At 63.0% G+C, this 25,722-nt stretch overlaps 5 protein-coding genes across 6 annotated transcripts; 3 read left to right on the forward strand and 2 right to left on the reverse strand.

The window, feature by feature from the left end:
• Positions 1-116: 116 nt before the first annotated feature.
• On the reverse strand, positions 117-13,084 carry CHLRE_14g614900v5 (uncharacterized protein). Of its 2 annotated transcripts, XM_043070067.1 has the most exons (26): positions 12,895-13,084; positions 12,684-12,801; positions 12,010-12,075; positions 11,471-11,512; positions 10,860-10,919; positions 10,774-10,797; positions 10,080-10,153; positions 9,575-9,662; positions 9,065-9,166; positions 8,857-8,883; positions 8,485-8,610; positions 7,923-8,071; positions 7,432-7,497; positions 7,069-7,180; positions 6,574-6,725; positions 6,287-6,361; positions 5,821-5,944; positions 5,419-5,563; positions 4,818-4,903; positions 4,462-4,542; positions 4,005-4,142; positions 3,552-3,601; positions 2,998-3,115; positions 2,488-2,549; positions 2,013-2,142; positions 117-1,361 (listed from the first exon to the last, which is right to left on the reverse strand). In XM_043070067.1, exons 1-26 carry the CDS (start codon positions 12,969-12,971, stop codon positions 1,233-1,235), a joined length of 2,421 nt encoding a protein of 806 aa, XP_042916741.1. In that variant the 5' UTR covers positions 12,972-13,084; the 3' UTR covers positions 117-1,232. The 2 variants fall into 2 exon arrangements, with proteins under 2 accessions (XP_042916741.1, XP_042916740.1); XM_043070068.1 differs by lacking the exon at positions 10,774-10,797.
• A 598-nt stretch (positions 13,085-13,682) lies between these two features.
• Positions 13,683-17,106, forward strand: CHLRE_14g614950v5 (uncharacterized protein). Its single transcript, XM_001698948.2, has 6 exons — positions 13,683-13,979; positions 14,065-14,180; positions 14,363-14,809; positions 15,184-15,384; positions 15,719-15,919; positions 16,228-17,106. Exons 1-6 carry the CDS (start codon positions 13,946-13,948, stop codon positions 16,819-16,821), a joined length of 1,593 nt encoding a protein of 530 aa, XP_001699000.2. The 5' UTR covers positions 13,683-13,945; the 3' UTR covers positions 16,822-17,106.
• A 45-nt stretch (positions 17,107-17,151) lies between these two features.
• On the reverse strand, positions 17,152-19,432 carry CHLRE_14g615000v5 (uncharacterized protein). The gene is made up of 5 exons (XM_001698999.2): positions 19,205-19,432; positions 18,852-18,917; positions 18,516-18,559; positions 17,908-18,067; positions 17,152-17,561 (listed from the first exon to the last, which is right to left on the reverse strand). The coding sequence occupies exons 1-5, from the start codon at positions 19,373-19,375 to the stop codon at positions 17,490-17,492; spliced, it is 513 nt and encodes a 170-aa protein (XP_001699051.2). The 5' UTR covers positions 19,376-19,432; the 3' UTR covers positions 17,152-17,489.
• A 97-nt stretch (positions 19,433-19,529) lies between these two features.
• On the forward strand, positions 19,530-22,879 carry CHLRE_14g615050v5 (uncharacterized protein). The gene is made up of 7 exons (XM_043070069.1): positions 19,530-19,681; positions 19,774-19,965; positions 20,267-20,364; positions 20,809-20,913; positions 21,272-21,445; positions 21,712-21,937; positions 22,497-22,879. The coding sequence occupies exons 1-7, from the start codon at positions 19,619-19,621 to the stop codon at positions 22,563-22,565; spliced, it is 927 nt and encodes a 308-aa protein (XP_042916742.1). The 5' UTR covers positions 19,530-19,618; the 3' UTR covers positions 22,566-22,879.
• Positions 22,880-22,972: 93 nt separating this feature from the next.
• Positions 22,973-25,696, forward strand: CHLRE_14g615100v5 (uncharacterized protein). Its single transcript, XM_001698950.2, has 6 exons — positions 22,973-23,198; positions 23,332-23,501; positions 23,868-23,933; positions 24,277-24,320; positions 24,488-24,647; positions 24,906-25,696. Exons 2-6 carry the CDS (start codon positions 23,427-23,429, stop codon positions 24,981-24,983), a joined length of 423 nt encoding a protein of 140 aa, XP_001699002.1. The 5' UTR covers positions 22,973-23,198; positions 23,332-23,426; the 3' UTR covers positions 24,984-25,696.
• The last annotated feature ends 26 nt before the right edge of the window (positions 25,697-25,722 follow it).

Raw genomic sequence — 25,722 nt, forward strand, 5'->3', positions numbered from 1 at the left:
CATAGCTCAAGAACCTGGGCGTCGCACCCGCCTACGTACTCCGTGACGCTGGCAGTCGGACTGGGCGCATTCATGGGAAGGCCGCTCATACCCCCCGCGCTGGAGGCATAATGCAGGCAATATAGGACATGAATACCAATAAGTACCCCAAGCGCAACCAAGGGCTACGCCCTAACTCACGCCCGGGGCTCGGCAACGCTGCGAGGTGGAACCATCCAAGCGGTGCCCAACCATCTGACTGCACAGCACCAAGAATGCTGACGGCTGTGTCCATGCACGGGCGCACGGGCTCGTAAAAAGCCGAGGAGCTGTGCAGGCCCTACCTCTTACGATTACCTAACCAGTCCCTCTGTCCAACCAGCCCATTTAGGCTCACATGGACGCGCTCAGTTGAAGCGCCGAGTCGTAACAAGCCAGGTCCCCTGCATTCCATTTCCCAAGCAGCTTGGCACCCGCACGCGAGCATGCTCAATGCTGTACCCTGATCAGGGGCTCCCATGCACACGCCAGCCAGCCAGCAAGCCCTGCTGCGGTAAGCACCACCACCACTTGCACCACCACAGTACCACCGCTGGAGTGACTGGACCAAATCGGGGCTCTTGGCCTCCAGACGGAATCACCTCCTGACTGATCCAAACGGCAGTCCTTGCGTTCCACAGTCTCCAGGACCTGCAAGGACCCTACAACGCTCGCCGGCACGCGCACCATGTCGCCACGCGCTGACCCGGATCACCTGCACAGCTAGCTGACATCCCACGTCGTCCCTCATTGCTGCACTTAAATCATCCTCCTCCTCCTCCTCCTGCTCCCCCTCCTCCTCCTGCATGCTGCAGCCAGCCATGCTATCGGTGCTGCGCCACACGTCCATGCCCGTAGCAGCCCCTCCCCCTCCTCCTCCGCTACTCCGGCCCCTCCGTCGCGCCGCCTCCTCAAGTGGCCCCGCCACCCGCTGCATGTGCCCTGCCCTGCACCCGGCGGTCCCCGCCACCGGGCGCCTCCTGCCTGCAACACCCTGGCTCCCGCACCTTTCCGCCTCCTGCCACCTTCCTCCCTCCCTTCCGCATCCTCCAGCCCTCTCAACCCAACTCCTCGCCCCCTGTCACGCCCTCACCACCTGCCAACACAGCACCCGCGCAACACCCCGCCGCCCTCCGCCGCACCGCGCTGGACCCCCTCACGCACCCTCCTCTACTCCTCCTCCAAGCGACCCGGCCGCCAGCCTCTGCCTCCCTCTACTTCTTGAGCGACACGGGCTTGGACTCCTTGAGGCTGACGGTGCGGTTGAACACCAGCGCCCCCGCCGCCGACTGGGTGTCCACTGCGAAGTAGCCCAGCCGCTCCAGCTGGAAGCGAGCGCCCACCTGCGGGGGCCGGCGAACGGGGGGGGGGGGATTGCAAGGATGTTTGGGTGCGGGGGGTGGGTGGGTTGCAAAGATGGTACAGAGCAGTGTTACAGAGAAGTGGAGCAAGGTAGACAGCAGGCATAGGGGAGCGCGGGGTGCGGGCGGGAGCCGTTGATGTGTAGAATGGGCTGAGCAAACGACAAACAGGGGGAAGTGAAAGGCAGTGGGAGGGTGTGGGATGGAGTGGGAGTTTATCTCAATCCCAACCAATGCAAAACCCAAAAGGGGAGGGGAGGAGCGACGCGTGGGAGCGACGGGTGCCAACCATTCCCAGTAGGAAACATGAGACACGAGGACGTATGCTGGCAAGGGGTAGTGAAAGGGGGAGGGAGGGAGAGGTTGCTTTCGCCATTCCCAGTCAGAAAGAGGGAACCGTGCTTTATCTGCCCCCGCGACTTCCCCCCATCCCCGGGTACGACCCCAGCTGTCAGCTCCCACAGTCCGACCCCCCCCCCGTGCTCTGTGCGCTTGTTCTGTTTCTTCGGGATGGGAATAAACTACCCCGCCCCCCCCTCTACCTGCGCTCCGTTCGTTTTAGCTTGGTTTAGCTAATCATGAATGTAACCCCCCCCCCCACACACACACACACACACACACACGCACACGCACCTTGGCCTTGGCCGCCAGGTCGGGTGTGGCCACGCAGCCCTGCAGCACCACCAGCGACTGCGGGTTGAGGTCGTCCAGCCAGGCGTCCAGGCTGCCCGGGTCCTCGCTCTTGAACAGCGTGTCGTACAGGCTGCGTGTGTGTGTGTGGGTGGGAGTGGGGGGTTACATTCATGTGTGTGTGTGTGTGGGGGGGGGGGGGTAGGGGGGTTTAGGGGGGATGGGTGGGGGATAGTTTATTCCCATCTCAAGTAAACCGGGCGAGCGGGCGAGGGGGAGATGGGGGGAGAAAGGGATGTGTGTGTGTATGTGAACGTGCGGTACGCGTGCGTGCGGCGTCAGGACAAGGTGCGTACGGCAGGGCAGGGCAGGGCAGGGCAGGGCGGCGAGTGTGTGGCACAAGGTGCGGTGTGGGACGCCGGCCGGGGGCCCCACGAGACAGGGGCGGCACGGGGCTGTGCCCTGTGACAACACTCACCGCGCCTCAAAGCTGGGGGGCTCCACTCCCGGCTGGGGCTGGGCTACCCAGTTGAGCACACCCTGTGACACAGAGAGCGAGAGCGTGTTGTAAAGTGCACAAGGAAAACAAAGCGCAATGGCTGTGTATGCGATGCAGCAACGCGAGAGCGTGTGTGCGGAGCGCGAGCCGGTGGTTGACGTAGCCCCGAAGTGAGTACAATGAGAATGCTGAGGACGAGGCCAAGCAGCGCAAGTTGATGATTGGCCCCGACTCCTGATTTACTGCGCGTGTTGAGTGTTCATCGCCGTCGCCATGCTCGGAGCTGGCCGGGGCTTCCGAGCGCGAATGCGACAAGGCAGCCCAAATGACGTGCCAAAGGCGGGTCGCGCCCGGACAATGTTGTGCAACACACAATCACCGCCGGCCGGCGCGCACTGCGTTCTCTCCCTGTCCCTCATCCCTCGCTGTCCCCCGACGCAGTCCCCCCTCTGTTTCCCTCTCTCTGTTACCCCGTCATCCCCGTCTTGCCTTGGGCGGCTTCTTGCCGGCTGTGTAGTGGTCGGGGTCGTAGGTCGCGGCCAGCTCGGTGACGGCGCCGGTGGCGGGGTCCACGGTGTGGCCGGTGCAGGTGATGGGGTAGGCGTAGCTGCGGTGAGGTGGGTGGGGGGTGGGGAGCAGGAGGGGTGGGGAGGTGGGGGGTCACAGGTGGACGGGGTGTAGGCATGAGGGGTCAGGGCGTGGGTTCGGGGTTGAAGTGGGGGAGGCACGGAAGCCCCACAGGAGGAGGGGTGTCCTGCACGACCACCCTGCGGACTCCGGGCCGCCACGACAGACGGCCCCTGTGCCCTCCACAGCACCCGCCCGCCGCCACTGCCCCACCCCTCCCCCTCCAGCGTCGCAGCTTCCCTCCCCCCTCTAGCGCCGCCCCCCCTCCTCCCAGCTCCCTCACAGCTCCCCTCACACCGCCCTCTCCGCCACGCAGCATGACAGACTTGCCACCCTCACCGCCCTCCCCTCTCACCGCCCTACCCCCTCACCGCAGCATGACGGACTTGCCACCCACCCTCACACCGCCCCCTCACCGCAGCATGACGGACTTGCCGGGCGCCAGGCCGTAGTAGTCCTTCTCGTCCTGCGGGGCGGCGGCGGTGGCGGCGGCAGAGCAGGGGGTGGGAAGATTAAAACATGGGAATAGGAGGGGGGTAGCAGGTGGCGGCGCGAGCGGTGGTGAGTGGTGGGTGGGTGGGGTTGGAGTTGGGGGTGGGGTCAGGGAAGGGGTGGGTGGGGGACGGGCCGTTGAGGCAGGGCCGTTGAGGTAGGGCCGTTGTGAAACCCCCACGTGCACACAGCATGGCGCAGATGGGACGTACGTGTCTTGGCCATGCGATTGGACATGCCCGTAACGCGTCCACGTTACAACGGGTATGACTTCGAACGAGTTGCAGTGCTAACGAACATGATTATCTAAGAAGTGAAGGCGTAGCCAGGAAGGACGGGTGAGGGCAGGTGAGCCTAAGAATGTTGCCTCTGCGCACCTTGAGCCTGAAGTCGGTGGCCTCGATGTACAGCACGCGCGTGAGCGGCACCTTGACGCCCTCGCTGTGCTCGCGGCCGGGGAAGGTCTGCGCCTCAACCTCCTGGAAGTGGTCGGCGGGCATGTTGGTGAGCACCACCTGGGGGGAGGGCGCAGGGGGAGAGGGAGGCCGGGCCGGGGGGGGGGGGTTGCATGCATGACTACCGTAGTTAAGAAGTGGTAGACGGTAGGCCATCTTGGGGGGTGGGGGTGCAATGCGTAATTGATTAAGACGAGATGATGTTGACAGGGGAAGAAGGCCGGGAGAGGGGGAATGAAGGGGGGTGGAGTGCCACCGGTACGGAGGTAGGAGGATGGTATGAGCGAAGAAGGTGAAACAACAACCCCACACGCAAACACCCTCGCCCCCTGTGCCACTTTTAACACGTTCACGCGTCTTATTATCGTGCATCGCGCACCTTGAGCGGCCGCAGCACCGCCAGCGCTCGCGGGCTGGTGGCGTCAAGCTCGGAGCGGATGAAGTGCTCCAGGCGGGGCAGCTGCCGGGGGGGGGGAGTACGTTCATGATTAGCCAAGAAAATGGTCTACGGTAGGCGATCTTGGGGGAGAGAGCGGGCGTAGCTGTTCATGGAGAACTGAGTGATCATCACAAGAATGAAGTGTGTGGGGCGTGGGGGTTCATGGCATAAGTTCTGTTCACCATCCACAGCAAGACAGGGCGCAGAGCAGCGGGGTCGCCGGCACAGAGTCACCAAAGGCGCCAAGACACGCACGCACACACACCACCCCACCATGAAGCCAGCGGCGCGCGCACCTGGATGATGTTCTCGTTGCGGGTGATGCCGATGTCGCGGCAGAAGGCGTTGATGGCGGTGGAGGGCACACCGCGCCGCCGCATGCCTGTGTGTGCGTGTGTGCGTGTTAGGGATTGGGAGCAAGAGAGAAGGAGGAGGAAGAGGAAGGCGGAAACCGAGGGCTAAGCACGACGCATCACAAATTGAGTTGGTAACTGCGGCGTATGCACGCCTGTCCTTGACTGCAGGCGAAACTTGGAACGAAACATGCATGTGGCAAACGCGCAAACACGTGTACCGCGCACTTGCACTACTCCACGCAGTTCGACCCCGCCCCCCCCCTGGGAACTCGGTGCATTTCGGAGATGGGGACGATTGTCGCGTGCCACTCCGTTATCAAGCATCTGCCACGCTCTCCTCCTCGCTCTATTGCATTGGGTTTGGTTTAGTTTGGGCTGGTATCTACAACCCCCCCCCCCACCCACCCACCCACACACACACCATCCTCCTCCTCGCTCTGTTGCATCGGGTTCGTTTCAGTTTGGGCCGGAATCTACAACCCCCCCCCCACACACACACAACGTTTGGGCCAACAACATCCCCCGGCACCGGCCCACCCACCCGCCAGCGTGAGCAGGCGTGGGTCGTCCCATCCGCTGACGAAGCCGCCCATGACCAGCCGGTTGAGCTTGCGCTTGCTCATGACGTTGTGCGTGATGTTGAGGCGGCTGTACTCCCACACCACCGGCTTGTACAGGCCCAGAACCTGTGAGGGGGGAGGGGTTTACATTCATGATTAGGGGGAGGGGGGGAGGGGGGAGGGGAGGGGGAGGCAGGGGGTTTGTAGATACGAGCCAAAACCAAACCAACCTTCACCCCAAGCCCGAGCACCAACCGAGACCGCAGCAGCTGCACCATACAAGTTTGGGCTGGTATCCACAACCCCCCTGCCCCGCCCGCACCTCCCTAACTAGTGATCCCCAACCCCCCCCCCCACCCCCCGCCGCCGCCGCCCTGCCGCACCTCCAGTAGCCAGTAGTAGGAGGCGCGGCGCGTCTCGAACTCCAGCGTGCACAGCGAGTGCGTGATGTCCTCCAGCGAGTCCACCAGGCAGTGCGTGTAGTCGTAGGAGGGGTAGATGCACCACCTGGCAAGGAGGGGGGAGGCGGGGGAGGGAAGGGTGGAGGGTTGTAAGGACTAGCCCACACTAACCAACTAGCGGAGCAGAGGCAGAGGGTTACACTCATGATCAGCGAAGGCAAAAAGGAGGAGGAGAGGCGGAAGGTCCGAGGCCCCGATCATGCATGCCCACCGTTGGGCTTGGGCACATATCCCTTCTCCTCCCCCCATGTCGTCTGGTTCCTGGGTAAAAATACCCCCCCCCCCGGCTCAGGTTCCAATCTTCGACTGCCCCCCCCCCCCCTCACACACGTCACACAAGATCCCCGAGCCCCCCCCCAAACCCCCGCGCGCCCTGCCGGCGCCTCACTTGTCCCCTGCGTGCGGGTGCTCCACAAACTTGATGCGGTAGGCAATCAGGTCGAACATGTTGAAGTTGTCATTCCTGCAGGCAGGGGCAGGGGCAGGGGCGCACAGTGGCAGAGGCAGAGGCGTGAAAAGCAGCAGGGGCGGCGGCGGCGGGTTTGCAAAACATACCGCTGGTTCCAGCCATCTTTGGAATCCCCCTCACCCACGCCTCCGCCTGATTACAGTTGGTTTTGGTTTTGGTTTTGGTTTTGTTTATGTTTGGGCTGGTATGTACAACCCCCCCCTCACTTGTGGTCCATCTTCATGCGCAGTGTGGCCTTGCCCTCCTCCACCAGCCCCCGCCGCATGTCGTCAAACAGGCGCAGGCTCTCCTCCATGGGCCGGTCGCGCCAGGGGCTGGGCTCGCGCTTCTCGCGGCTGGCCTCGATCTCGTCCTTGGTCTGTGTTTTTTGTGTTGATTGTGTAGGGTTTGGGGATAAAGAGCATTGTAAGAGGATTGTAATGGGATTTTCATAGATTTGTCAGGGGATTCTCTGTAAGAGGGTTGTCAGGGGATTGTCAGGTATGGCCGACCAGCACACGGCGATACACCCAACCGTGCATACACGCCAGCGCATCGGCGGGTGCGCATTCACCCTGTTGCCCTTCACCACCACAAACACAAGGACACAGCCGCCCACCCCCACCCCCACACACCCCCACACACCTTACCCCCCCCCCCCTCGCCTGCTGCTCCACGGCGCCCACCCCCCATAAGTATTATCGCTTGCATTTAACACGCACCTGGTGGCACACGTAGGCGTGCCCGGTCTTGATGAGCTGCACCGCGAAGTCGTACAGCTGCTGGAAGTAGTCGGAGGAGTAGGTCACCTTCCACGGCTCCCAGCCCATCCACCTGAGGGGGGCGGCGGGCGGGCGGGGCGGGGAGGGCGGCATTGGGCGGAAGAACGGGCGTGTGTGCGTGTGCGTGTGCGTGCGTATGGGTGCGTCTGGGAGCGGAGGGTGTGGATGCGCGTGTGGGGCGGGCAATGGTGGGGAAGGGTTCGAGCGATAGCGTGGCGTGACATCGTGTGGCCCCTGTCAGCCCAATCCCTCACACCCCTCGCCCTCCTCCACCCTCCGCCGAGGTCACCCACGGTCACGCACTTGGCGATCTCCTCAATGTGCTGGATGTACTCGAGCTTCTCCGCCTCGGGGTTGGTGTCGTCGTAGCTGTGGTGGCGCGCGTGTGGATTGGGGTCGAGGGGGCAGCAAGGGGTAACCTTCAATCAAGAAAAAGATGAGTAGGCACATTGGTAGATTGGGGTTGGGGGGGGGGCGGGCGCGCGTGTTTGGTGAGGAGAAGACTCAGGAGTCGACGCGCCGCCTCTGCACACGTCATACGCGCTGCCACACACCACACGCCGATAGCGCCCTCCCCCGGCTCGCCAGCGCCCACGTCTCCATCCCCTCCTCCCTCATCTTCCCTCGTGACCTCCCCTCCACACGAATCAATTAAACCACCATACCGGTAACCCACCACCACTACCCCCATCACCCAGCACCGCCCGCCAGCCCCCTTTTCCAAACCCCTCTTCCAAACCCCTTCCCAGCCCTCCCCCGCCTGCTACTCGCTAGCTGCCCTCGCCCTCGCTCACCGCAGGTAGCACACGCCGTCGTACTGCTTGGCCATGCCAAAGTCCACGAACATGGCCTTGGCGTGCCCGATGTGCAGGTAGCCGTTGGGCTCGGGCGGGAAGCGCGTCACCACCTTGCCGCCCATGCGCGACAGGTGAGCAGCCAGAGCCTGCGTGTGCGTTTGGAGTGTGTGTACTTGTGTGTATGTGTGTGTGTGTGTGTGTGTGTGTGCGTGCGTGCGTGCGTGCGTGCGTGCGTGCGTGCGTGCGTGCGTGCGTGTGTGTGTGTGTGTGTGTGTGTGTGTGAGTGTGTGTGTGTGTGTGTGTGTGTGACTGTGACTGTTGGGATAAATATGGGTGTTTGTGTGGGTGTGTGTGAGCGCATGCGCGTGTTCGCTGATGTGGTGTCACTGATGTTTGCCGCGGCGTTGGGTCCAGCAGTTGACATGCTGGAGAGTGACAGGGCGTTGTTTGCCGGCCCACCAATCCCGCGCTCCTCTTCCTGCCTCCCCTCCCTCCCTTCTCCCCTCCCCTTCCCCCCCATCCTGTACCGCTTTTCCAACCATCTTTGGCACCCCCCCACCTCGGGCGTGTTGGCGATGCGCATGACGCGGCCGTCGCTAAAGTTGACTGTGGTGTGCACGCCGTTGTTGGCGTCGGGCTTGGGCAGGAAGGCGTACGGGTCGTCGGGCACGGCCGGGGCGGCGGGCTGTGACAGGGGGCGTGGGGAGGAGGGGGGTTGTAAATACCAGCCCAGACTAAACTAAAACCAACGAAAACGAGGGGGAGGGGGTTACATTCATGATTATATAAGAAGGGGCGCGCAAGGTACGCTAACGTTATCTGGCTATACACGCACACACCTCCCTTGAGGCACTACCGAGACCATGGGACCTGTCAGTTGGGCGCGGGCACCTCCCTCCCCTCCACCTCTGTTTGAGGCCACAACCCTCACCTCGGCCGTCTCGGCAGCCTTGTCCTCCTGAGCGCAAAAAAGAAGCATCGGGCGGAGTCCGTCGGGTGAGGTATTACAAGTCAAACACTAAAGCCAGACGATGCAGAGTAGCCCACCGCTGGACGCCGGCACCTCAAACCCGTGTTGTACCACTCTGTCTTTCATGGACCATCCTATCCCCCACGCCGCTCATTCCCCGCTCTCGCACCTTGGGTGGTGGCGGCGGCTTCTCGGCCTTGACCTTCTTCTTGGGCTCGGGCGGCGCAAGGTCCGCCTCCGTCTTGGGGCCCAGCAGGGCCTCCACCGCGGTCTGAAACGTGGGAACGGAGTGCAGACACAGGTATACGGTGTGAGTGTCGAAAACGCGGAAGCAGTAAAAGAAAATCACGGACACGGCGTGCCCCTGTCACCACGGTAGCAGGTGTATCGTACAGCCAACATGGCACCTTAGCCAACGCAGTCAACCTGATTCTCCTTCGACCCATACGTCGCCTACATCCAACAACCGAAGTCGCGGCCGCTCTGCGCTCAGACGCTCCACGACACCTGCCGCCGCCTGCCCCGCCGCCCCTATCTGCACCCCCACCCCCACCGCCACCGCCGGCCCCAAGCCCGCCTCCACTCCCGCCCCTAAGCAGCCGTCTCCGCCGCCCCCTACCGCCCTTCGCGCCCGCCGCCCCCCAAGCCCCCCCCCCTCTCTCCGCCCTCTCTGCCTCACCTCCAGCGCCGCCCGCACCGCGGCGCCGTCCGCCCACTTGAGCTTGCGCGTCACGCCGCCCAGCAGCATGTTCATGTTCACATGGTAGCTGGGAAGGACACACAAACACATACACACACAGGGGGGGATTTCATTTCGTTCTTTATACGCAAACGCGGATTCAGCATGTGACAGGGCAGGCAAGGTACAGGGATTGCTTGCCAGTAGAGTTGTTGGTCAGGGAGCACTGGAGGGCCGCGGTGGGTGACAGGACGACGCGTTGGCATATGCGACGCACACAACCCACCCACTTACTCCGCTTTCCTCCTCAGCCCAAACCCGGTACATCCACGTCCTGTACATCCACATCCACGTCCATTGTCTACACCCACTGCGACCCGCCCCGCAGCGCGCCTCCCTGCGCCCCGGGCCCCCCGCCTGCCCCCTCCCCGCCCGCCCTCTCCTCCTCGCCCCCTCCTCCCAACCCGCTCCCCTCCCCTCCCCCACCCTCGCCAGTCGCGCTCACCGCTCCGTGACCAGCCTCTCCCGGTTGGCCTCCACCTCCTCCGCCACCGCCGCCTTGATCTGGTCGGGTGTGATCTGTGGGAGGGAGGGCAGGTTTCGGGGACATGCATTTCAGGGCCGGGTAGTCGAAGGTTCTGGAATTTGCGGTTGGGATACCAAGACCGCTGCACAGCGTTGCTGGCGACTTGCTGGAAGGCTCCACCACTTCGCCGCTAGCCCACTAGGCCGCTGCACCCCCTGAAGACCTGGTGGTCGCAGTCGAGCGAACTCTTGCACCAGCCCCCGCTTGCTGCCGCCGCCTGACGCCAGTCGCAAGCCCGGTTGCTCCAACCCAGCTGGGCGCGCCTGCCTCGTTGATGACGCCCGAACTTCGACTCCCGCTGTTGGTCAGGGAGGCCGTGCACAGGACGCAACCCCCCACCCTACCCGCCCGGCACGGCCCAGTGTATAGCCGGCTGCACGACTGCCCTCCCAGCAAACACACAGCACACAGCCATACACCCACCCACCCTGCTCCCCATTTGTGGCACCTGCAACACACGCGCCCTCCCACGCTCCACCTCTGCAGCCCTCCAGCCCTCCAACCCTCCAGCCCTCACACTCGCCACCACGCCCGCGCCCGGCTCGCTCCACTCCAGCCCCCAACACCCTTAGGAGCTGTCCAACCTCCTCCACCCCTCAGCCCTCATACTCACCACCACGCCCACGCCCGCCGACTCCTCCAGCCCTCACACTCACCACCACGCCCACGCCCGCCGACTCCTCCAGCCCTCACACTCACCACCACGCCCACGCCCGCCGACTCCTCCAGCAGCTTCTTGTCCACCTCCATGGTGCCCACCTGCGAGTGCGCGAGTGTGCGTGTGCAGGTCAGGGAATGTGGGAGTGTGTATACAGGTGTGTGTGTATGTGTGTGTGTGTGTGTGTGTGTGCGCAGGGCAGGTAGTGTGGGAGTGTGCGCGTGGGAATGTGTGATTGGGCGTGGGCATGCATGCAACCGCGGGCGTGGGCGGGTACACCGTACACGCCATCTCCCCCGATGGCTAAGAACCCGCGCTCCTAATCGCAATTGCGCTGTCGCCATAGCGCTTGCCGTCGAGCGCAATCCACCCATTCCTTCCCGCCTTCGAGCCTGCGGCGGTGTGCCCATGTCGCTGGCGATCTGTGTCCGTCCGACTGCGCTCGACAGCCCCCGCCCCATCAGGCAACCACCGCCGCCAGCAGGACGGGCTGGACGGCACACGCCCCGCTACCCAGGAATGGCGAGAACGCCCCGCCGGTCCCCTTGTAATCACCTAGTCCTACATTTGAAGCTGGGTTCGTCTACTACCTCGCATGGAAGGCGACAGTCCCTCCCCAAACCCTTGCCCCTCTGCCCCCCCTGCGGCTCACCTTGCGCAGGTACTCAAACGCGCCGTCCAGCTGCGCGTTGCTCTGTGGGGGTGTGGGCGCGGAGGGAGGATGACGGGGCGTTGGTGTCAGGTCGTCAAGCGATAGGCGCAGGCGGCAGCGGCGAGGCCCCACCGCAGAGCTGACCGTCATCCATTGCAAGAACGCTGTCTGCCCGCCGCGCCCGTGCGCCGCGCCCCACACATGTGTATATGCAAGCTTGGCAGCCCTGTGCTCTCTGCTAATGCCCCTACTGCCCCTCCCACATCCCCAAAGCCCCCATCGGAGCCCCTACCAGCCACTCGCCGCTACCAGGCAGCCCGTGCAGGCACCCCACAGCCCCTGACAGCCCCTCGGACCTGCCAGACATCACCCCCAAAGCTATTAGCAGGCATAACCCCCACACGCAGTTCCCCACCAGGCAACCCCATCCCCACCATCCCAACCTTCCCCTTGCGGACGTAAGCACTTTATACTTCGTTCTCCACATGAACGGCTCATCCCTCCTACCCCCCCCCCCCCACACACACACACAAACACACCTTCATGTGCTCGCACATGATGTAGCCCAGCAGCATGGGCCGGTGGCACAGCGCGTTGGCAGGGTACTGCACTCGCACACGTGTGTCGTGTCAGGTGTTGAAAGGGCGTTGTGTGTGTTAGTTTGTGCAAGGGTTGCAGGCGAACAGGGAGATGCCGACGTGTATATGAAGTTAGAATTGGAGTAGCGGTGTGGGGGTGGGTCGTACGCGGCACGCGGCGCCGGCGCTGTGGCTGCCAGTGGGGCTGCGCAGCGCGCAAGCCTCTGCCCATGCCCACGCCGCAACACCCCTCGCCGAGCCAACCCTTGCACTTGCAGGCATCACCCCAGGGGCTGGTGCTGCATGCCATGCGGATACGCAGGGGCAGACCTGTCACACGCCTGGGAGCGCGTGTTAGCCTGGCAGGCCTCTGCCAGCAGCTCCAGGTGAAGCGCGGGGGTGACAGGCCCGCCCCAGCAAGCGTGGCGTGCACTCGGGCCCGGCCCCCGCCCGGAATTCTGTGATCAGCCCTTCCCGTGCTCGCCGTCCAAACCACCCGCTGACACATACTGTACTTCGCATGATGTGCAAACCGGGTACGCAGGCTTTCAGCCGCCGCGATCCATCGCATTGCTCGTCCCCGCGATCGGCGGTCGCGCCTGATGCGCTATGCAATTAAACATGGTGACACGCACCTTGCTAGCAACGGTATAAAGCAGGTTGCCCTTCGCCTTCGGGCAGCCCGATGCCGCGCCAGCTTCGTGCACCACTTCCTCAAGTGTTTTCATGAACTTGGGATTCTTCGTCGCATTCCTGTTTCAACAAACGGCCAAGCATCACGCTCTGCGCTGTCCAGGGCTGCACACTGACGCATTCCTCGATTCCCTCGCCAGTGCCCGCGCTCACTTTGCGACGGTCTCCTCCAGGCCGATACCAAGGAATAGCGAGATGGCCGCTGCCTCCAGCTCCTCCTTGCTCGCCATCGCGGAAGTGTTCGAGCGTGTCGCTAATATCAAGGGTTTTTGTAATGCTGCTATTGCGGCACGTGCGGACGCCCCCGCTATAGTCGAGTACAATCGATGCGGCCTACTTATACAATTGAAGCACTTGTCGAAAGCTTAAGAGACGAAGTGAGCAAATCGACTCCCTGGCCCTCCATCGTGCCATCTGTGCTGTGTTCCGGCGAACCGCCCGCCCCCGGCACTTCGGCAGCCCACTTCCCGCGTGCCTAGGCCATTATTACTGTATAGGTTGCATTGCACCTTTACATGCATGTTAGATTCCATTACTTATTGTGCCTCTAGGTTGGGGCGTGAGACAAGTAGAGCAGATGGAGAGTGGGGCTTTGGTCAATTTCAAAGTCAGTGAAGCACAGCAGCGTCCCGAGCACACACCGCTAGACCTGCATCACCCTTGCGTGCCTCCAAAGCCTGGCTGGAAAGCAACACCGCCTGGAGCTGTCCATGGTTCATCGGTTTGATGCCCGCGACAGTGACGGGTAGCGGGCGGGGAAATCGACTGTAAACACCGACAACTGTCAGCGCCTGCACAATCAGTGCCGGCCCCAGTCGCGGCCGCAGTCCCAGGGTATCACGATTCACGAGGCACTCCACGCCCCGCCGTGTGTGTTTTGCCCCGACATGTTTGCCCCATGTCTAGCGCAGACGTTCCCCTGCTCTCCGTCAATATGTAAACTCATAAAGTTTCAAGCGCTACTGTTGCTGTAAGACAATTTGGGCCTATCTGTGCCTCAGTGTATTCCACTGAAGCACAGCTTTCCAGTTGTCAGGAAACAGCATCATACATTTCGAGAACCGTGAGAAACATGAGCTCTTAGATTATAGAAAACAACTCGATCGCCTCTGCAGCACGTTCCGACTGGAGCCTGGACTGCGACACCTCTGGCTTCTTGGCGCGGCTATCCGTGGCGATAATCAGTTACTGACACAACGCTACAATGCTGACACGGCTTGCCGCACTGGGGCGCCCAGGTGCGACCTTGATGGCCGGTCGCAGGCTTGGACTGTGAGTGTTATGGACCTCGCGGTGACCCGTATCGTCCTTGATCGTATGCAGCTGTGCTGGATGCGGCAGCAGCGGCGGTTGTCGTGGCGGTCGAGCCATCGGCGTCGGCGAGTGCGGCATGGCGGGACGGCGGGAGAGACGCCAGCACGAGCTACGGGGTCCACTCGGTGAGACAAGTACCGCCGCAAGCGGGAATGGAGATACAGAGAAGAGGCTGGGCAAGTCTTGATAGCGCTTAGGATGTACAGGGAGGGGAGAGGGTGCTCAGATACGATACCCTACAGTGCAAGATGTAGTCTCCGAAGACCCGAACACCGAAACCGCCGGGATCCCCTTGTCGCCTGCGCAGCTGCCGCTGGCTTGGGGAGCGCAGCGCCGAGCTCTGGGCGCCCTCGCCTCCGGATGCGCATCCACCGCTCCCACTCCCATGGTGGCCAGCGCCGCGTCTGCAGCAGCTCAGGCCCGCACCGGCCTCCCCTTCAGCACTGCAGCGTCCACCCCAGCCCCGGTCAACGCACCCCCACCCCCGGTCAACGCGCCCCACCTCTCCAACACCCCTGCGGAGCTGGAGGAAGCTGAGCTGGCGGGGCTGGACATGGAGTCGCTCATGCGCGCCATCGTGCACCCGCTGCCGCTGGGCCGCGTGCGCAACGGCGCGCTGCTAGCCCAGGCCCTGGGCACGGGCGCGCCGGTGGTGCAGCTGGAGAACGGGCCCGGGGGTCGCGACGCGGCGCTGTTTTTTGACCCAGCAGCCACGTTGTCGTCAACCATGCGCGCTCTGCATGTGATCCGGCAGGTGGGTGGGCGAGCTTGTGTGTGGGGGTGGGGTTACATTCATGATTAGTTAAGGAAGTGGTAGACGGTAGACGGTAGGATGGGCTTGTGGCGTGAGTGGGCTTATGGGGCGGGCGGGATTCGTGCCGGTCTGCCGGGCTGCGGGTGTCACGAGAGCCAGACCCGAAGTGCGCTGGGCTGCACGGCAAGTCTGCGGGGTGGGATGCGGGTGCGGCTTGGAGAGCGCATGTGACTGCGTACGTGTCCGAAGCCAACGGCCTGCGGGCATGTGCGTGTACGAATCGTGTCAGCAATACCGCACACGCATTGGCAAGACCCCAGCAAACCGGCAAGCCCGCCACTCGCCCCAATCGCCCCGCCGCCGCCACGCACCAGGTTCTGGAGAAGGACGGGCACGTGGTGGTGGTCAACTCCAACCCGCGCATGCGGCCGCTGCTGCGCGAGGCGGCGCACCTGTGCCTCAACTCCAACGTCTGGTTCTGGGCCGACGACTGGCTGCCCGGCTGCCTGGCGGAGACGGACGCGCGGGGCGGGCACTGCCCGCTGCTGTCGGACAAGGCGCAGCCCAACCGCCAGGTCAGCAGCGGGGGCGCGGAGCGCAGGGGCGGCGGAGCACAGGGTCGGCGGAGCGCAGGGGGCGAGCGCAGGAGCGTGTGTTGTGATGTCGTGTATGTCATGTGGAAAGCGGGCTGTGGGTCCCCACAGAGCCGTGCCGTGTGCCTGGGACACGGCTTCTCCGCGCTTCATAGGCGTGTCTTCGGATGCTGGGTTCTGATTAGTATGGGCTTTGGAGGTACAGCTACCCACCCCCAGTGTCTGCCCAGTAACTCCCATCGCATTCACGCCATGTCACCTGAGTGGTGTGTGCGGGGCTTCCTGTGCGGTTGCTTGCTGTGGCACGGGCCCACAGATTATGGCGGAGAAGGGGCTGGTGTTCCGCAACCCGCTCGTGCCGGACCGCGGCAACCCCGCCGCCGTGCTGGGCGGCCCGGCGCCGCGCCTGAGCGCCGCCGACATGCAGCGGCTGCTGGCGGGCGCGCGCAGCCCCATGGGCCTCACCCACAGCGTGTACAAGCGCGAGCAGACCGCCTCGCACCGCGGCTGCCGCAAGGTGCGCGTTCGCGCGTGTTTGTGCATGTGTTTAGGGGGCTTTGTGTGTGTGTGGGCGTGTTTGTGTGTGGGCGGGGGTGGGGGGTCGCAAATACCAGCCCAAACCCAGCCCAACTATACCGAACCCAAATGCAATAGATCGAGGGGCGGGGGGGGGGGTGCGCGGCGACATGAGGACTTGCTCACACGGTGCGTGTCTCCTAGCACACTGTAGTCATGACCACCAGCGCTGTACCGTAATACCAGTTGTACTCCAACTAATCCGAATCCAAGTGCTGCGCCCTGCGAAACCCTTCATCCCACCTGCAGGCGTTGGCGGCGCTGACGGCCGCACGCACCGCAGAGGCGCGCCTTCTGCTGCCCGGCTCCCAGACCGGCGCCGGGCGCGGCCGCTTCCGGCAACCCGCGCTGGTGGTCGTACTCGACCTGTCATACGGCGGTGAGGCGGTACGGGAGGCGGCGGCACGCAACGTGCCAACCGTCGCGCTGCTGAACGGCCACTCCGACGCGTCGGCCGTGACCTTCCCGGTCTACGCGTCCGAGTCCCATCTGGGCTACCACCACTTCTTCCTGGAGTGGCTGCTGCGGGTGGTCAACATTGATCCCAAGGTGCTGCACACCCTGCGCAATGCCGCCCGGGCAGCGCCGTCGGCTGGCGCTACTGGCGCTACTGGCGCTACTGGCGCTACTGGCGCTACTGGCGCTACTGGCGCTACTGGCGCTACTGGCGCTACTGGCGCTACTGGCGCTACTGGCGCTACTGGCGCTACTGGCGCTACTGGCGCTACTGGCGCGCGGGCGGCCCACGCGGGTGCGGGGGCGGGCGCTGCGGCTGCGCCTGCAGCGGGGTCTGGCAAGGCGGCTGGCAAGGCGGGTCAGCAGGGCGGCCGCGGCAAGCGCTGAGCAGGAACGCATGGGATGTGATGTAGGTTGATGCTGTTGGCTCACGTGACTTATACCTAGGTGTGAATGTGTGATGTAGCCATGTAGGTGTGTGAGCACGGTGCTGCGAACTGTGGAGCTGGCACACCCTCAGTCCCAGGCGGTTGCCACCAAATAGCTTGCTGTGGGGCGCCCGCGGTGACGGCAATTTGCGCGCCAATGTCAGCATTGCTGCTGGTTCAGGTCATGATGTAGTGCGCACTACCGGATCCGCGGCGCACCCTGAGTATGTAAGAGCACGTGCGTAAACACTAACGCCGCGGACGATCCTTGGGCTGTTGGGCATTAACTGCTTGACATGCTTTACACGTCTGTCTCTCAGATCCTGTTCAACTTCCGCTCCGCCAACGGCATCTCACCTCGTCAAGCTTCTCCTATGCGGAGAGCAGAGGTCACTCAACATCCGAACGTACGACTATTCGCGCATCCCTCATTCCAGTTGTCGTGAACTTCAAGCACGATTCAAGCACACCGTAGCTCCCATCCTCGACGATGCTTCCCATCACTCCGCTCTTAGCAAAGTGCCTCCTCATCCCAGCCCCGAAAGTCCACGACACCAGGTCTCACAGTATACGTAACACACCGACACCGCGCAAACATGAACAGTAAATAAAAGCAGTGCGCAGGCTTTAGGGCTTGGGGTCGAACTTGATGCTCACGCTGTTGACGCAGTGGCGCTGGTCGGTGGGGGTGGGGAAGCCCTGCAGTACGACACCACATGGACGGATGGCGGCGTGCAGGTTAGCAGCTGCGCACAGGGCATCACTCATTCACTCCTGGCCCCGACGCCTAGCATGACCCCATCCACGTTAGCACGACTGCATCCACGTTACCGAACATGTGAATACCCGACACGATTCCAACCATGTTGAACATGCCTCATAGGACTGCTGCGCCCTCCCGATGCCCATGCCCCCCTCGAGGCATCAACACAAGCCGCACCCACAGCTCGCGTATCCGCCCGCATCACCCCACGCACCATGCGCCCACACGCCACACACGCTCGCTTGCCCTCCCCCCCACCCCCCGCGACCCCACCGAGCCCACCTCGCCCTCGAACACGTGGCCCAGGTGGCCGCCGCAGTTGGCGCACGTGATCTCCACACGCCGCATGCCGAAGGTGTTGTCCACGTGGCGGTCCACGGCGCCCGGGATCTCGTCGTAGAACGCGGGCCAGCCGCAGCCGCTGTTGAACTTGGTCTCGGACCTGGGGTTGAAGGTGGGGACGAGGTTGGGGGTGGGGAGTTGTGTGGGGGTTCGTGTGCGTGCATGTCATGGCCGGCCCGGTGAGGGAAGGAGCACCGGTATGTACGGTGCGCGGAAAGCTGAATCAGGAAGCGGGCGCTGGGCAGAAGTCAGGTGCAGCGCAGCACCGCACGAGCGCTGAATCACAGTGAATGAGCCTTCACTACCAAGTCACAGCCCTGCCTGGATACAAGCATCCGTCGCTCTGCTGTGCGGGTGCGGCTCCCGCGCAACCCTGCGGCCATCGTCCCCCAATCCCTCTGTTGACCGGCCCAGCTCCCATCCTTGCCCACCGTCGCCCTGTCCCACCACCGTGACATTGGCTTTTCCCCAGCGACTTCACCAACCCCGTCCATTCATCCCGTCCGAAACCCCGCCCCGTCTCCGCAGCGTGGCCCCGCCGGCCTCACTTGTAGAGGGGAGTGCCGCAGCCAGCGCACTTGTAGGTGCCCTCCTGCAAGCCGGCCATACATGTTAAAGTCAGCTTTGGCAACCGACGAAAAGGTGTTGCCTGCATGAAAGCTGTTGCCCAGCCCTTGCCGACCGTGGAGCTCCAGCAGCAGCGAAGTAGTCGCCACGGAGCCCTTCCTTTGCAGCTTGAGCGATCACGCAGCTTAGCCGCGCACATCAGCGCATGTGCCCTCAACGCCTCAATCCTAGGCAGGTGCCGTTCGTGCTTGACTGCAACGGCGCAACTGCTGCACTGCCCAGACTCCCTTCTGAAGCCCAACCAAGAAGGCACCCACCTCATAAAACTTGTTGTACTTGCCAGTGCCGGCGCGCTCCGTGCCCTTCTGGCGCAGGATGTGGAACTGCACAAACCGGCATTAAAATGTCTGAGGATTAGCTGGGCAGGGCTTTGGGGACAGGGCGGACCACAAGCGCGTGCGCGCGGTCGCGGGGGCACGGGTCGGGTGTTGCGGTGCGGAGTTCTGCGCAAGGTGAGCTTGCGGGTGCGCGTGCGGACGCGCAGCATCCCAACTAACAATCGTACCTAACAATTGCTCCAAGTGCGCACATTGTACACGTCAGCGCTCCACGCGACCGTGTGTGTTCTCGGCCTGCCACACGATTACCACCGGGCCCCGCGAGCACCCACCTCCTCCGCGTTCAGCAGGGTCTTCCAAACCGAGTCGGGCGTGGACTTGTCCAGCTTCACACCGTCGCTCGAGGCCATGGCGCGAACGGTGAGGCGAGGCTGCAGAACGATAGCGCTGCGACGAGGGGCCGAAGCCAGCGCACGCGAGTTGAGGGCACGAATGGTCTGCATCTTGGCAAGTGTTTGAGTGGGTTCTACAAATCAAGCTGCATGCGGCTATCCAAGGGCCCCTGCCTCGCGAAGTCGCGAGTCCCATGCACCGATGTTCGCGCCTGGGACAGAAGGCGAGCCGATCGATATTGAGTGGTATAAAACATATTCATTTCTTACAACCACGATTACTTGTCAAGCCGAACGTTGAAGGGCGACGTAGAACTGTTACTTGACGATTTTCTGGAGCACGGGGCGCCGAGAATGAAGCTGGAGGTTGTTTCACGCTCGGGGAGGTCCATCGCCACGCTGGACGTGAACCCAGACGTGAGTCGGGTGCTTTTCAAGGATCTCGGCGCGAAAATGTGCCTTGGCCCCGCCGAACGTCACCTGCCGGGGCCCCGCTCTACCCCTCGCAGTCGACCGTAGCTGAACTGAAGAAGAAGTTTCATGGGCTCAAGAAGACCTATTACCCAGCGCGGCAGCGGTTTGCGCTGCCGGTGAAGGCCGGGGAGACGCGCGGCCAGGTGCTGTCCGACGACAGCAAGCGGCTTAGCGACTACGGCCTCGCCGAGGGCGGCAAGCTAGAGTTCAAGGACCTGGGCCCGCAGGTGTGATTGATGGGCAGCAGCAGCAGGGGGCGGGGAACGCTGAGCAGCGCAAGGGCGGAAGGGCGCGCTGGCAACGGTTGACCGGGGGCGTCCCAAGGGTCTCAGCAGGTTTTCGGGTGGCTAGAGTTTAGGGTTGCACGCTAGCGGTTGGTACGGGATGCGACACGGCGAAGCGTGCAGCAGGCAAGGCGAGGAGGCGTGCGACCGACACTGGCGGCACTGCCACTGCATCGCAACCCCTCCCCTCCTCTGCCTCCCCTGCTCCCGATATGCGCTACCCCCTCCCCACCTCTCCTGGCAGATCGGCTACAGCACTGTGTTCTTCTGGGAGTACTTCGGGCCGCTGGTGGTGTACCCGCTGTTCTTCTTCCTGCCGCAGTACCTGTACCCGCATATCAAGTGAGTGGTGAGGGAAGGCATGGGGGAGGCATGGAGTGAAGGAGGGGAGGGGAGGCTGCATGGCTGGAAAGTGAAAGGAGGAGCTACAGCCTAGGGATGGGCGGCTCCGCCGCATGCCGGGAAAGGCAGCATGCGCTTTGAGTCCGTGGCCGGCAGCCAGGGGCGGTCGCAGCAGGGCGCAGTTCCGCGTTGTGCGCAACCACACACATGGGGCATGAAAGGTTGGGCAGGAAGGTGCGGACTGGAAAGGAGGAGATGCTGAAGGGCGGCGCCTGAGCGGCGCCCGTGCTGGGTACCGCGGGCCAGACGCGGCATGCCCCGCACTCCGTGTGCCTTGTGATTACTGCTTCCGCCCACCCACCCATCACGCACTCCGCGCATGTCGACCCCTGGTCCTTGTCTTACTTGCAAATCCGCACCACCACCCGGTGCCCTCACCACCAGGGCGCCCGCCGGCGGCACCCAGCACGCGCTGGTGCAGAAGCTGGCGTGCGCCTACTGGTGCTTCCACTACGCCAAGCGCATCGTGGAGACCTTCACTGTGCACAAGTGAGGCAGATAGGGGCGGCGGAGCAGGAGGGGGAGGCGGGGCAGGGAGGCAGGGCGGGATATGGGGGCGCGACGAGGAACCTTCAAGGGTAGCCACGGGGTGGGGCGGGCGGGCTTAGGGCTCAGGGCTCAGGGCTTAGGGCAGAGGGTAGGTCAGCAGGAGAGGCCGGGTGCTGGCTGGGAGCTCAAGACGCAATCGCCCTGCAGGCGCTGCGCTTAAGCCGCAGCCTCGCAACTCCGCCACCCTTCATGTCGCTGCTCACCTGCTCGCCATGGCCACCGCCTCCCCACACCTTGCACCCCGCCACACCTAGTTCTCCACCTCCGCACGCCTGCCTCCTCCTGCCCCATGCAACAGGTTTGGGCACGCCACCATGCCCATCTTCAACCTGTTCAAGAACTGCGGCTACTACTGGGGCTACGCTGCCTACGTGTCCTACTTTGTCAACCACCCGCTGTACACCGCGCCCAACCAGACCGTCAGCGTGGCCTGCCTGGCCGCGGCGGTGCTCGCGCAGCTCGGCAACTTCTGGTGGGTGCGGCCATAGGGGCCTAGGGTGCGGCTAAGTGGGCGCGGCAGCAAGCAACGGGGTCCGGTGCGTATGTGGGACGCTAGGTCGCCGCGTCAGGTGGAGCTTGCGGGTCAAACAGCCGCTCACACGTAGCCGCTGCCCCCCCCCCAACACACATACACACACATACACACACACACACTCTCTCTCCCCTCGTTTTCGCTTGGTTTGGTTTAGTTTGGGCTGGAATTTACAACCCCCTACGCGCTCGCACGGTCTCCCACAGGTCTCACCTGATCCTGGCGGGCTTGCGCAAGCCCGGCGAGAAGGAGTACCGCATCCCCAAGGGCGGCCTGTTCAACTACGTGTCGTGCGCAAACTACACGTTTGAGATCTGGGGCTGGCTGCTGTACAGCGTGGCGGTACAGTCCATCCCCGCCTACCTGTTCGCCGCAACCGGCGCGGCGCAGATGACGCAGTGGGCCATCGCCAAGCACAACCGCCTGCGCAAGGTGCGGGCCTGGGCGTGGGGAAGGGGAAGGGAGGGGACTTGACAGGGCTAGGGGATGGGAGGGAGCAAGGGAGGGGAGGAGGGGGCGGGAAGCGGTTGATAAGGAGACCTGGAGAGGGGGAATGGCGGGGTGGTACGGCATGGCGTGAGGGTGTGGAGAGGAGGGCGGCAGCACGCTGTCCTACTGAAAGTTTGATTACAGGCGAAGTGGACCGGAGAACAAAACTAGTCTTAGCTCTTGCGCGGCTGGTTAAGTTAGCGGATCCTCTAACGTCTTTGGTACCGGATGCTCATTTGTTATAGCAAGTCCGGCCCGTTCTACGGGGCTTGCACACTCGTTTCACGGATAACCGAATTTAGTGCACGAACACTGCAACCGCCTGCGCTTTGGCCACGGCTCCCGAGTGAGCCGGCACGCGGACCGCTCGTACCCATAAATCTCCCCGCGCCCACAGTACGCAAGCCAACCTCCGACTCCTCCTTCCGGCCTTCCACAGCCGTACGCCTCAAATGGTGCTGTTGCATTGACTGTTGCGCGTTTTTGCCCCTGCCCTCTTCAGCTCTTCGACGGCAAGGACGGGCGGCCCAAGTACCCCCGCCGGTGGATTATCTTCCCGCCCTTCCTGTAAAGGGCGCAAGGACCTGGAAGCGGCGCAGTGGCAGTAACCCTAGTGGTATAGTGGTGGCTAGGATGGGGGTTATGCAGGGGATCTTGTGTTGGATGAGGTGTCTAATGAGCAAAGGAAGAAGCGGTTGCGTTGATGTTGCCAGACGTTGTGCTGGTTGTGCGTTGTCCACCGGCTGCTGTGAGCATGGGGCATTTATAGATCGAGGGCTGTGCAGAGGTGTGTAGGCAAGTAAGGTGCACGCCCGCCAGACCCAGGGTTGGTCGACTGGGTCCGCAACAGGCACTGTGCTGGCCACCGTGTAAACGTGTCACGGCGTCACGAGCTGGCTGGCCGTGTGTGCCAGCTGACCCAGCTTGCGCAGTACCGACGCGATGTCGAGTCTTCTTGCAGTTTCTTACAGTATTTTTGTGTACGTAGACTCGATCGCTGGAAGCCGGGGGCATCCGCCTCTCGTGGATCGCATCGGTGTCTGGATTCACCTACTTCAAGCTGCTAGCACAAACCGTTGTTAAACAAAGCAATCCTAGTTTGCATATCCTTGCGAAGATTGCGACTTTGACACCGAGGACCCTGAGACGAGGCAAAAGTTCACACAACCCGCGCCCAAAACACGGATTAAGAGCGAGGAAATAAGTGAGGAGGGTTGCTGTGCAGTATTGTAAAGCCAGGTGTAAAGCAAAGGCCGAATAAGAGACGTGGTGTGGTGTGGTCGGGGACGTGGCAGGCCTTCCGCCCACCCTGTGACCTTCCTGCCCGTGACCTGCAGGCTTGTGGCCAACACCGTCGTGTAGCCTTCATCGCGTATCACCCCTTGGAGACAAGCTGGGGCGCCTGCTTGTGTTGCTGATCACATTAACCACCATGGCAGCCAACGCGGCCGAGCTAGGGAAAGACACGCCGGAGAGCACGTGGAAGCAGGTTCTGAGCACGGAGGAGGTGAGAGCTTGGCTGCTTTGTCAGATATGCTACGAGTTACGTCTATAAGATAGAGGGGCTGTCCGTGGCCTTAGGGGGGCCACGGGCACCCGGCGGGGCTGTGGCGCGGCTGCAAACGACTTGTTTGCCCAGGAGCAGGTGTGCACCTCACGCGGGCATCCCTGCGCGGAAGGCTGCGCTCTCCGGATTCGTCTATATTAGCTTACAAGTCGTGACGCGCTTTTAAGTTGTGACGCGTTGAACCAGCGCTTTGGTCTCCGCAGCGACCACGCCAACGTGTAAAACCCTACACGTCTTAGCCCTGCAGTTCACTGTGCCAAACCCTTACCCTGTCCCATCGCACACGCTTACCTCAACCGGCCGCAGTATCGTGTGCTGCGGGAGAAGGGCACGGAGCGGGCCGGCACGGGCGTGTACAACAAGCACTTCGACGTGAGTGGGCGGGCGGGCGGGCTGGATGGTGGGGACCAGGCCAGAAGTGGAGGGGAGAGGGGCGTCACGAGGTTGCGTCCTATATACGGTAGCTCCGCGAGCTCTAAGAGTACCGCACTGCATACTTCTGGTGCTCGCATACGGGCACACACCAGGGTGCTCGTACGACTGCCTCCTCAGTCACTTTGAAACGTTATACGCACTTCCTGTGGTCCGGAAGAGGCGTGTGCGCGGTAGCAGAGGAGCTGTCGGGTGCATGCAACACGACTGGCGCCACCGGTTACTGCTACGGTATCAGTTTGTTGACTGCTCCGACCTCGCCCATTATCGCCACGCTGTACAGGACGGCGTGTATCGGTGCGCCGGCTGCGGCACACCCCTCTACACGTGAGTCCCCTGCCGCCGCCCCCGCCCCAGCTGCGCCTCAGGGGTTTCTGCGTTGCCTGGCCTCAATGCCGGTCCGCACGCAGCATACTTGTGCGCACCTGCCCCATCCTCCCACCACTCCCCACCCCCAACCCCGCCCCCATCTTCATACCCATCTAAAACGCCAGGTCCGAGACCAAGTTCAACAGCGGCTGCGGCTGGCCCGCCTTCTACGACGAGATCCCGGGCGCCGTGGAGCGCCACGTGGACGTGAGCCACGGCATGAAGCGCGTTGAGATCACGTGCGTCAAGTGCGGCGGCCACCTGGGCCACGTGTTCGAGGGCGAGGTGGGTCTTAGGACCGAAGATGCTTTTAAGGAAACGAAATGCGCACAATGCCTGAGGAGGTTGTCGGAGCTAGCGGGATAGCTCGAGCCGTGGGATATGTGTTATGTTGCTTTGTAAGACTCTAACGCGTATGCACGGTGGGTGCCAGTCTGCACCGTCGGTTGCTCTGCGTGCTTACGGCGTGCCTGGTCATGCCGTGGGGCGGCCTGCCACACAGCGCCTACCTGCTGATGCCCTCTCCCCCACTGGCTGTTGCAGGGCTTCCCCACGCCCACCAACCAGCGCCACTGCGTTAACAGTGTCAGCATCAAGTTCGAGCCCAAGCAGAAGCTGTGAGCGGGCGCTCGGACCGGCTGGGCCTATCGTACTGCCATATTGGCAGGTGGTGGGAGGTGGTCGTTGGAGTGCTGGCAGCTCCAGGATGGTGTGTGTGGGGTGGGGTGCGGTGGGGGTTAACGTTGAACCAATCCCCTAAGGACACAGTCGCGCGGTGGGGTGGGGTGGGGTGGGGTCCGGAGTGGGTCCAATGGTTCTGGGGTTGGGTCATTGGTATCTGGGGTGCGGCAATGCTTCGATGGTCTGATTTGGGCCCAGTCACCTATTGCTGACGGTTGAGGCCGACGCATCTGACGATCTGGTGCAGAGATTCATTTGAGCGTTGACCACCCTGGCGTTGGCAGTTGAGCGTTGACCCTATGCCTCGCCTGTCGCCACTTCGGGGATGAATGCTCATTTTGGTCAGGGGCGAGGCGTCTTGAGGATCTGGTGCATGAAGTCCAGATAAGCGTTGACAGTTGAGCGTTGACCCTATGCCTTTCGCATGGCCAGCCGGGGTGATTGCTGGGGTGATGTAAGTTCGCTTAAGGGGAGAGAGCTGTGAAGCTGTGCTGCATGAGGAGCCCAGAGAAGAAGTGATAATCGACAGCAACAGGCGCACTCGCAATCGAGTTGCTGCAGAAGAATTACTACATATTGACCAGGACTAGGACCTGGACTAGGTGCAGCATGTCACCGTACACCGGTACACGCCTTTGTAACGCCTGCTCCCAGCCCCTACCACTGATTCACACTGCCT

The sequence above is a fragment of the Chlamydomonas reinhardtii genome, chromosome 14, assembly GCF_000002595.2.
Source record: "Chlamydomonas reinhardtii strain CC-503 cw92 mt+ chromosome 14, whole genome shotgun sequence".
In the NCBI taxonomy this organism is placed as follows: Eukaryota; Viridiplantae; Chlorophyta; class Chlorophyceae; order Chlamydomonadales; family Chlamydomonadaceae; genus Chlamydomonas; species Chlamydomonas reinhardtii.

Coding starts and splice junctions, on each gene's coding strand:
- CHLRE_14g614900v5 (XM_043070067.1), bottom strand. CDS start 12,971: ATGGCGAGCAAGGAGGAGCTGGAGGCAGCGGCCATCTCGCTATTCCTT. Junction 12,076..12,683: donor TTTATACCGTTGCTAGCAAG/GTGCGTGTCACC, acceptor GTGCGAGTGCAG/TACCCTGCCAACGCGCTGTG. Junction 1,362..2,012: donor ACCTGGCGGCCAAGGCCAAG/GTGCGTGTGCGT, acceptor CGGCCCCCGCAG/GTGGGCGCTCGCTTCCAGCT.
- CHLRE_14g614950v5 (XM_001698948.2), top strand. CDS start 13,946: ATGCTGACACGGCTTGCCGCACTGGGGCGCCCAG. Junction 13,980..14,064: donor TGCCGCACTGGGGCGCCCAG/GTGCGACCTTGA, acceptor GATCGTATGCAG/CTGTGCTGGATGCGGCAGCA. Junction 14,181..14,362: donor CGAGCTACGGGGTCCACTCG/GTGAGACAAGTA, acceptor TCGCCTGCGCAG/CTGCCGCTGGCTTGGGGAGC.
- CHLRE_14g615000v5 (XM_001698999.2), bottom strand. CDS start 19,375: ATGCAGACCATTCGTGCCCTCAACTCGCGTGCGCTGGCTTCGGCCCCT. Junction 18,918..19,204: donor CCCTGCTGAACGCGGAGGAG/GTGGGTGCTCGC, acceptor CGGTTTGTGCAG/TTCCACATCCTGCGCCAGAA. Junction 18,068..18,515: donor TGCGGCACTCCCCTCTACAA/GTGAGGCCGGCG, acceptor CTTCAACCCCAG/GTCCGAGACCAAGTTCAACA.
- CHLRE_14g615050v5 (XM_043070069.1), top strand. CDS start 19,619: ATGAAGCTGGAGGTTGTTTCACGCTCGGGGAGGTCCATCGCCACGCTG. Junction 19,682..19,773: donor CGCTGGACGTGAACCCAGAC/GTGAGTCGGGTG, acceptor TACCCCTCGCAG/TCGACCGTAGCTGAACTGAA. Junction 20,365..20,808: donor TACCTGTACCCGCATATCAA/GTGAGTGGTGAG, acceptor CCTCACCACCAG/GGCGCCCGCCGGCGGCACCC.
- CHLRE_14g615100v5 (XM_001698950.2), top strand. CDS start 23,427: ATGGCAGCCAACGCGGCCGAGCTAGGGAAAGACACGCCGGAGAGCACG. Junction 23,502..23,867: donor AGGTTCTGAGCACGGAGGAG/GTGAGAGCTTGG, acceptor AACCGGCCGCAG/TATCGTGTGCTGCGGGAGAA. Junction 24,648..24,905: donor GCCACGTGTTCGAGGGCGAG/GTGGGTCTTAGG, acceptor TGGCTGTTGCAG/GGCTTCCCCACGCCCACCAA.